General features: G+C 42.7%; 1 protein-coding gene across 7 annotated transcripts in view; it reads right to left on the bottom strand.

Moving 5' to 3' along the window:
* The window catches only part of SYNE3 (spectrin repeat containing nuclear envelope family member 3), a 99,679-nt gene that overhangs the window by 8,420 nt on the left and 81,020 nt on the right, over nucleotides 1-10,239 (bottom strand). For 5 of the 7 annotated variants that reach the window (XM_025215193.1, XM_025215196.1, XM_025215197.1 and 2 more), the window contains 3 exons: nucleotides 9,698-9,853; nucleotides 8,933-9,082; nucleotides 6,836-6,877 (listed from right to left, as the gene is read on the bottom strand). In XM_025215193.1, coding sequence (XP_025070978.1) covers nucleotides 6,836-6,877; nucleotides 8,933-9,082; nucleotides 9,698-9,853 — 348 coding nt within the window. The remainder of the gene's footprint in view (nucleotides 1-6,835; nucleotides 6,878-8,932; nucleotides 9,083-9,697; nucleotides 9,854-10,239) is intronic. The other 2 variants (XM_025215199.1, XM_025215195.1) reach the window with 1 other exon arrangement.

Here is a 10,239-nt window from a genome sequence, read left to right as displayed (position 1 = left end):
CCCAGCTCCGGCCCTTTAAAGAACCCCCCCCAAACCCCTGGGCTCACTGGTTCCTGCCTGGCTGTGGGCAATCCTTACTGCCCCGCACCAAGTGGGGGGCTCTACATGAGCCCCCCCAAAGCCCCAAGGCCACTGCAGGAGCTGGTGAGTCCTGGGTATTTTTCAGGGTTTTTTTTTCTTAAAGGGCTGGAGCTGGGGCAGGTAGGGCAGCCGTAGGGGGGCTGGGGGAGTGGGCAGGGGGTCGAGGGGTCCCCCCATGGTCCCCTCCCCCTTTCTTCAGCCCACCTCCCCGGTCCCTACTTACCAGATCCGAGCCTGGCTCCAGCTCCCTGTTGCAGTGAGTTGGGACTGCCTGAATCATCGAAGCTCTCCAAATCTTTTCTGAAGATTTGGAGAGCTTCGAATCAATTCAGACCTTTTTACTGGTCCTCGATTCAATTTGGATTTGGAGATTCGGCCACCGAATCAGGCCAAATCTCCTCCGAACCAAATCAGCACCTGAACCTTTGCATAGACCTATTACCAGTGTCTTTCCAAGTTCAGTGGTTTGATTTTCCTTCCATTTTCAGAAGTAAACATATACTGTCTGAGAATTTTTATTTAAATTATTTTTTAAAACTATAGCAAATATAAGCCCTGTAGGTTGAAAATAAATTTAGAATTCTGACAAAGAGGTTTAATTTTATCAAGAAAAAGGTCAGCAGGGAAGTGATTCTGTCTTGCTATTTTAAGAAGTCAATTTTGTCTGCAGGTTTGGGCCACCCGTTGTGCAGTTCCTAAATTGAATAGCTGCCTTGGGTGCCCATGAGAAAAATGAAAATATCCAGGTCAATTCTTCAGGTTTTATTGCTGAGAAAAAAAAAAGACCCCAGCCCCAAACCAAAGATCCAGAGCAGAACTTGTCTAAAGTTCTAGGGAATTTGGACCCTTGCTTTTGGTTCAGAGCTGCCTTATATTCTGCAGGAAAGATTTCCTCCTGTTTAGATGACAGGCACTGAACTGGAGAAAATGTGTTGCTTCAATGCACTATCTAAAAAGCATTTTTCTTTACACCAAGTATGTAATTTTATAGCAGACTTCAAATGACCAACACCCACCACAACTTTGAAAACATGAATCCACAGTGCATTTTTAACAGGAAAGCATTAGCCGCAAGCTACTCAGTGTTACTGTAAACAGATTTTGCTTCTTGAATAATTCTTGTAATATCTTAACATGGACTGAGCTTATTATGGTTTTTCCCCAGGCAAGCAATAATTGCTATAGCTCTGGGCACAGCTTCCTGGATGGCTGCATTAATTTGATTGACTCAAGATCAACGATGACTTCTAAATAAGATTAAATTGCATACTCCCTCTGCCCACGTGTTGCCTGAGATTACATCCAGCAATATCTCAAAGGGAAGCAATTAGGTAACCACAAATTTAATAAATCCTAATTATTTTGTTTGCACAAACAATAAAGCCAAAATCATTTCTGCAGCAAGGAAGCGTAATTACTCCAAACAGTGAAGAATATAAATCAAACAGAGCTACCTAGACCCATAAATAACTAGCTTTTGATTTCCTATTTATGCTAAGAATACTTGTGGAATATAGTCAGCAGGGAGCCAGCTTTTGAAGAAAACATTTATCTTCTATTACTATTTAGCATATGCTCTATGATGTGCCAAATTATGCTAGGTACGCTGCAGAAATGTCTGCCGATAAATTCCCACATCGCTGCCTCCTGAGAAAACTCCAGATACTTGATGCAATTCTCTGAAAAGTTTGGGGTTTGGGGTTTTTTTTTGTTAATCAACAAGATGTAACTTTTATAGAGCTCATCATCCCATACAGCTCACCTAGGAAACATGTCTCTTTAGCAGCATGACTTCTGTGGGCAGGGAGAATGGAAATGAGAGTAAATGGGAAGCAGCTCAATCATTCAAATGGAAGAGGCTGTAGCTTAGCCAGTATTCACCCATGCAGACAGAAAATGGAATGGGGAGGAAGAATATGGGCTGAGATTGAAAACACCTGGGTCTCTCTCCAGTCCCTGTCAGTGATCTGCTGATACTACTAAAAATTAAGTACATGAAAGATAAGAAACGAGAGGCTTCACATCATAAAAGAGAGAGCAGTTCAGCACCTGGATTCCTGCCTCTTCTGCTGATTCTCCATTACAAGAGAGTTGAAAAATTACTCAAGGGAAACAGAGGACCAGCACATGGCCCAGGCACTGCTCCTATTCCCCCAAAGGCTTCCACTGAACTCCTACTGCCTCCATACTCATGGGAGTGGATTTGCAAGTAAAGAAGTGATGTGCCCAGCTATTGCAGATGCTTGTAGTGTAAATGGACTCATAACGCTAGTCATCCTTCCAGGGACTTTTCATTTGCTAAAGTTCGGAAGGGATACTTCCAACACAGGATGCATACATTTAAAAAATCCCTAATTCTATTCCTTGCAACACCTAAACTCAGTCCATCTGAATTAAAAAAAACCCTGTAAGTTGAAAACTCTTGCTTGCATGTTCACATTTATGCAGTTTGTTTATGTTTTATCTTTCTCTCTGGTTGGGTAGTGATGTGACTAGACTACTTAATGTCATGCTCTATGTCACATAAACCAGGTCCTATGCTATAATGTGTGGATGATTAAATAAAAATAAAAAATTGTCTGAATTAAATATCATTACATAAACACACATATGCAAGCATACACACGTACACCCCTCTTCTTAGTGGATCAGATTCCACTTTCAGTTTTAATCTGAGAGAATTATACTGGGGTCAGTGGAATCACATTGGTTTAAATCAGGGTAAATGATGGAAATGTTTTATTTATTAGCTTTTGTTAATTATTAGGGACCCAAAGTCACTTGCCAATGTTTTTGCAGGTAACAGCTTTGGAGTATTTGGGTTTTAAGGTATTTGTTTCTCTCCTTTTGCACTGGGTAGCTATTCAGAAGTCAAAGAAGGGTTTTGGATGATTTGCCTTTTATAACTCTAGCTGGCAATTTTTCTAATCCGTCTATAGTTTATGTAGGCCTTCTCGGAACTTACCAGTGCATCTCAACCTTCCTCAGAGGAGAAGAGAGAGACTGAGTACCAGTCAACATTAGGAGAAGTGCTGATTTCAAGGATGGAATCTCAGTACTCAATGGAAATGCAAGAGAGATATATGCTTTTTCTGCTACAAACAACTCTAATCAAGATAAATCCTTGGTAAATTCTTTGAATTCTCCCTGTAGTGTCATTTTGAAGAGAAAGCAGTTTCACTTGACTCTACAGCAGGGGTGCTCAACCACTGGTCCATAGGCCAAATGCAACCTGTGTAGCCTTGGCATCTGGACTGCTGGGCTACCCGCGAGTTGGGAACATTGGCAGCAGGGGCACAGTGGCAATGAACCATGCCACCCAATCCCCACTGCCAAATTGCCAAAACCCATGTGGCAAGTCAGAACTGGACCATGCTCCCTTCGCCCTAGCCCAGCCCTTCTGTGTGGCTGGGTTGGGGCTGGCCCATACCCTCTTCTCTCTGCAGGGACAGGCCATACCCCCTCCCCGTGGGGTTGGGTCAGAGCCAGGCCATGCCTCCTTTTCTCCACAGAGTTGGCTTGGGGCCAAGCCATGCCCCCTCTCCTTGCATGGTGGATTGGGGCTGGGACATGTCCCCTCCCTACTGTGGGCCTGGGCCATGCCCCCTTCTTTTGCATGGCTGGGCTGCCCCCCACCCCTCTCCTCATGGCCAGACTGGCAGAAGAAGGTCTCTCCATGCTCCCCAGGTACCAGGTCAGGACCATCAGGATGGAGCCAGCGTCCATCCTGGCCTGAGGATGGAGCAGACACTGCCCATCCAGCCTGTCAGACAAAAAGGTTGAGCATCACTGCTTTACAGCAAGAATTAAACCACTGCATTATTTCCTTAGGCAGACTGGGCGCTTGAGGAAGGAATTCCAGGGACTTGGATATACAGCTAATGACACCCAAGGCAGGTCTACATCACCACTAGGGCGTGCTGAAGAGAAACAGCAAGCCCACTCCATGTGCACTAGATCCTGAAGTGTAGTGACGGTAGGGCAGTGCTGGGTCAATAAGTACGCCCAAGACAGAAAACTTATTTTCTGTCCTCCTCAGAGCTCCTCAAAGACCGCTACATTACATCTGTGAATTATGTGTGTGGAGTGGGAGTGCCATGATTCACTGCAGTACTTCCTTAAGTGCCTGACATTAAGCTACACATGCAACAAGGAATCAGCTCGGGGGTTGTCAGGAAGGCTAAAGATTGGCCAGAAGTTGTTGAGAAGTTAACAGTGTAACACTGAGTCCCTTGGGGAAATACAGCATTCCTCCATCTTTTGAACATCTGAGGAATATCTAGGCTGTATTGGGAAGCCTTGCCCAAGAGAAGGAATTCTGGACCTGTGAATTAACCCAAAGTGCCAGATCCGGCTCATGGACTGGCCCTGTACCATGAATCCAGCCTGTGGGCTGGAAGGTTGAGCACCACTGGGATAGGATAATGTGGTAATATACACACACAATTAATTAATTCATTTCACTTTGCATTGCTGTAACAGGGTACTTAGGATGCCTCTTACTTTAAGAGGAGGTAAGGATGCTGAGAAAGCTCAGGCAGCAATCAGGGGAGTCACCTGATCAGCAAGGGGCTTGGCTTAGGTTGTATAAAAGTCCAGGTCCTAAGCTGGGCAGGCAGTCTGGCCCTGGATGCTGATGTGAGAAGAGCTCCTGAACAGGCTCCAGAGAGAGACTCCTGATGGAAACCAATAGTGCCTGAGGGTAATACAGCTTTTGGGCTAGGTTAACAGCACTGGTTTAGGGTGGGAGTAAAGGGAAGTAGATATCCCAGAAATTGGTAGTTAGGGGGTACTATTGGCAGGAGAAGGTCTCAACAGTCCCAAAAGCAGAGCCAGAGGCCTAGGAATAAGGCCAGAGTCCATGAGCAGGGCAGGGAAGGGACTAGAGTGCCCAGGACCCAGAGAGAAGCAGGGAAGGGGCTAGAGCGCCCAGGGAGGGGCTGAAAAGGATGGGGCTTGAGAGTCTAGTACCCAGAAGGGGGAAAAGAAGGGGCTGGAGAGCCCAGCCCAAGGAGGGGCTGAGATGGATGGAGCTAGAGAGCCCAGGGCCTAAAGAGGAGCCGAGAGAGTGATGTGGGACTGAGGCTGAAGGCCCATTAGATTGATTGAGAATAGGGCCGAAGGGCCACAGAACTGACTGATGATAATTGATTGATTGGTAACATATGTAAGGCATTGCATGACTAAAAGGGGAAATGTGGAGGCCATGAAATTGCCCTTAAGGCATTGAGCAGGTATGGCTCCTAAGTGGATGAGAGGTCGCTCAGGAATCCCTGGGGAAGCCTCCCATTTCTAAATAAATGTTAACATCAAGGCATGGCAGAAGAGCAGAAGGGGAGGGGGCTTAAAAGTCAGGATGAAACAGGATGAGTAGCCACCTGGGGCCAACACAGCCACCACTGGGGCCAGCCTCTGTTACAGTTGCATAAATAAAGCTTCATTCTGTACCTTCCAATAACAGAGGAGATATAAAATAAATGGGAAGAAGAAGCCAACATTATCTATAAAGAGCACTGGTAGAGATAAGGCGATTCAATACCATTATGATCAAAGACTCATTGACTTTAATGGAAGCAGGTTCAAGCCCTAAAAGAAGAAATTCTCCTTAAATATACCAACTTCTGATTAATGTTTTCTTTTCTGTAAGCCTGTGCCTTGTCATAATCCCTTTTCTTTGTTATTTTGACTTTTTCCATTATTGGTCCCAAAGAAATGTCTTCACAGAATGCTGTGCAGGATCAGGCCTTATTTTGATAATGTTAAGCAAATAACCTTAATTTATCTAAAATCCTACACCAGAAGGGAGATACATTGGATGATCGCAACTAAAAGTTTCAAGACCACCCAAATAAGCTAGGAGCTGAAGTCCCATTTTCAAAGGTAGTTTAAGAGATTTTGGAGACTTAGTCCCATTGGCTTTCAGTAAGACTTGGAATTTTAGGTGTGCAAGTTCCTCCTGAACTAAGACTCTCAAATCACTTAGGTACTTAAGAAAATTTCCCCATGTCTAATGGGTGCTGGACATCTAGCTCTCATACTTTTGTGATTGTAGGATAAACACACCTTCACCTCTCTTATGAAATATGAACTTTATTTCTACCTAGGAGAAGTTTTACAGTCTTTTCTCCTGTGCCTGGAGAAGGGTGCTTGTGTCCAAAAGGTTGCAAATAAATAATTTTTTTTCAAGAATCTAGTTGGTCTAATAAAAGATAACACTTCTACCATGAGTTCTGATTCCTTGAGAGCAAGAGGAATTTATGGGTGGCTATACACATACTCCAACACATGTCAGCAGACCTGATTAATCGAGTTTTATCCATGTTCTAAGTAGAACGCTCTAGCATTGCCGCAGTATCATGTGTATAATCCCCTGTGGGTTTAAAAATGGCCACTGGAGTGCTTTAACTAAAACTTCTCCTTTAGTTAAAGTGTCGCCTGGCCATTTTTAAACATGCAGGGGCTTAATATACATGCTGCTGTGGCGTTTTAATTAGAGTGGCTCTCTAGGAACCATTCTAATTAAAACATCCCCACCCGTAAGCATGTGCATAGGCACCCTATCTTCCTAAAAAAGACAAGTTACTTTTTGAACTGGTAGAAGATCAACTTCACTATTAAGGTATTTTACAGGCATTTTTCCTCATGCATTGTTTTAAATGTTTTCATGAACCTTAAAAGCAATCTGATTTAAAAGTAATTACCTGTGAAACTTCTAATATAACATTTTTAGATTAATGATAGGAAAATATTGTACCTTTCTGAATCCATCTGGTTCTTCCAAAGATACAGGAGTCTGCTGAAAAAAAAAAAAAGAATAAACTTGAGATCCCACTGGAACCTATAACTATTCATTTCACAGGGGAATGTTTCTTTAAAATTTCTGGTCATCTGGACAGACTGAAACAGCAGGTGATTTCTGTTTAATGAGCTTTTTAACACACATCAGAAATAAAGCCCAAATGGATTTGGTTTCCTGACAATGTGCGTCAGATGCAATGCCACCTCAGAAATAGCTTTGATTTTACTGACACCTATTGACTAAAGGTATGTTTACACAAGCTACTTGGACAAAATCAGCCCACATTACAACTATAGAAATACTAATTTCTATAGTATTATCTGATTAGTATTTCTATAGTATTTCTGTAGTATTACAGAGCCCATGCTTCACCATCTCTGCAAATCAAAGGGTTTGTCACGTAAAAAAACTTTTCAGTTTAAAACCAACTCTTGTCAAGCTTTTTAGAGGTAAGGATAAAGATTTTCTTCTACACCTTAAGGTGAAGATTATCTAAAATGCCAAAGGATTTAGGTGCTCTGATATTTAGCTGATGAAGTTAAGACCCCTTAAAGAATTGTCTGCAGAAAGTGCCAAATATTAACATTCTGAAAACTATATTTCCTTAAGGTATCTTAGAGTTGCCTGACCAAAATCACTTGTCAGTTTAGAAAATCTACATAAATGTATCTTAAGCTAAATGAAAATATATCATCCTTTAAATTCTATAATGCATAAACTCTACCTTCTGTAGAATGCTCTTATATATAACATTCTTATATAAAGCTATTTTTTGGTTCTTTCATGAAAAGCCATTATAACTGTCATCCTAAAATATTACCTTTTTACCCAAATCCAACTCTGGGGTCTCCCACTGCAAAGTACCCACCTTCCTCAGTCCTCAGTCAGATACAACCCCAGCAAGGAAGGAAGGATTATAAATATTATAAATTTTATAAATACCCCATTATAAAGGATGTGCAGAAGATTGGTTTCTTTTAGAGTTACTTTCTGCAGCAGACAGGTCAGCTCTTGGCTATAATGATAGCTCTGATGTGCACCATAGTGCAGGAGAGAGTTATACTAAATGGAATCTGTGTGGATATAATCTGGCTTTGGTAGCTGTGTATGGAATATTCTGTGTATAGAGGAACAGGCTGCTGAGGAAGGCAAGGAAGCCTCAGAATGGGATTTCCTCATGTGAACAAGATAGAGTTACATATACATGCACACACTCACCAGCTCTAGGTATATTTGAGATATTTTGACTCTTGGGCCAAATCTTTGTCTCGGACGGCCGGAGCCGACTCGAGATGATTCAAATATCACTCGGTCGTTTGGGCGGGCTGGTGAATGGAGAGGCAGACACAGCTTATTGGTTGCAGAAACTTTACTTACGCCGCTTGTAGCCGCGACGCAGGTGGTCCGGTCGCTTGAACAACTATGTGAGTTGCTCCAGCTGGCAAGGCTCAGGCCAGCTAATCCGTCCACAAATTAAGCCGGCAGGGAAAGGGTACGTCGAGGATTGTGCTCGGCGACGGGGAGAAGAATCGATAGGTGATCAGTCTATCGATCAGCTCAGCCGCAAGTCAGATCTCTTTAGAGGCACTCTGCAGTGTGCTCAAAGTTCGCCGACTTGGGCGGAAGTCGCACGAAATTTTAAACGGCTAGCAAGCCAATTACTAGCCACCACGTAGGAATAATTTACAACTGGCCAATAGCGGAACACAAATTTGCATTCAAATGGTGGGAACTCTCTTGCACCGAGGTTTTTCTGTTGCAACAAAAACCTTTGCTGTGCAAGAGGCTCTCATGTGGCGGGAAAATTCCATCGTGCCGAGGCACCAAAATCACTGGGTTCTGACACTTTACTCAGGCAACCAACATATGTTGCTCATCTGTTGTGTATGCACATGCATTTCAGCAATTCTTCTACACTTCAAGTTAATGGGAAGCTTGTGTATTTAGTTGGATTGAGACCAGACCACTCAGCACCCTGAAGTTACTTATGGAAATCATGGAAAAAGTTTACAATGTATTTAATGTTATGAATTTTGGTGCCCAGTCGCTTACTAATGAATCAAGGCTTTCTTTGAGCTTAGACTTGTACAGCATCCATCGGTAGCGCAGGTTCTCCAGGTCTTCAGAGTTCCCGACAACTGGATGAAGATGAAGAAGATCTTCAAAAAGATGCTGACCTTCAGGAACACGAGACTGAAGCTCCTGCAGGGAAAGAAAAGTTAATCAACAACCCTGCATTCAAATGAATCATTGCCTTACTCATCTCAGAGACTTATTCATGTAGAAGCACACTAGCATTACATTAATCTGTTATGAACACTGGGTTTACAGTTATTATTTTATTTAAATTTTGCTCTCAAACATCCATCATCTGCAGGGTTTCTCATGACCAGGACTTTTTTTCACTAGCTAGGTTTACTACTGCTACGGTTTCATCGTTGAGGGATTTGACTGTATTTATCTGACGTTACAGCACTGAAGGTAAATAATTAAATCATATTTTAGCCACAATATTATGTTTAATATCTCTGCCATACAACACTGCTTGTAACACTGGAAAGTGTAATCTGCCACTTGACAGAGCTGTGGCTTTTATAGACCTTCCTTCCAGGAGTTGAATATCTGTCATAAATGCCAGGACTCCCCAGTCCTCTGTTCTTCCCTCCCATAGGTTTTACAGTAGATGGAGCGAGGGGAAGGAAAGAGGGGAGGTGGGACTGTAAATACCCTAAATGAGCCTTCCCAATCTTTTAAAACATGAAATCAACTGTCATCATAATTTCTGCACACGCAGTAAACTCATGTCTGAAAACAAACCTCCAGCTTGCTGTATTTTGCTTCAACTTCATCGACAGAGGAGGATTTTGTAGCAAGATTTTTGGTTAGCTTGGCATTTTCTGCTTCTAACCACTGCTCAAAGTCCTTCATGAGTTTAAGATGGTTGCTATTCTTTCCCGCTTTGCTCATCTTCTCCTGGGTACAGAGCAGAAAACAACAAAATACATTTGTAAAAGAAGCGCATGTTTTTACTGCTACCCTCTGTCACGAACAGTATGATCATGCTCCTGTTCAAGTTAATTTTAAAATTCCCATTGGTTTCAATAGTACATTAACAGGGCCCAAGTCTGGTGTTTCCCGTCTCCTCTCTTCTAGGACAATTCTGCAAGATGTAATTACTTCCTGTTAGATGCTGTGTGCCTTCAACTTTCACCACAGTAAGTATCACAGGCTTGCAGTTAAGACATTTTAGGGCCTACCCATGGATTCCCTGTGCAGACAAAATCCCTATGATTTCAGTTGAACTGATTCATGCATACAAACAAAGACAGGAAAAGGAACAGAAGGAGCCATCCATCCAG

The sequence above is a fragment of the Alligator sinensis genome, unplaced genomic scaffold, assembly GCF_000455745.1.
Source record: "Alligator sinensis unplaced genomic scaffold, ASM45574v1 scaffold47_1, whole genome shotgun sequence".
Classification (NCBI taxonomy): Eukaryota; Metazoa; Chordata; order Crocodylia; family Alligatoridae; genus Alligator; species Alligator sinensis.
This window is presented reverse-complemented; position numbering and strand designations above follow the sequence as displayed.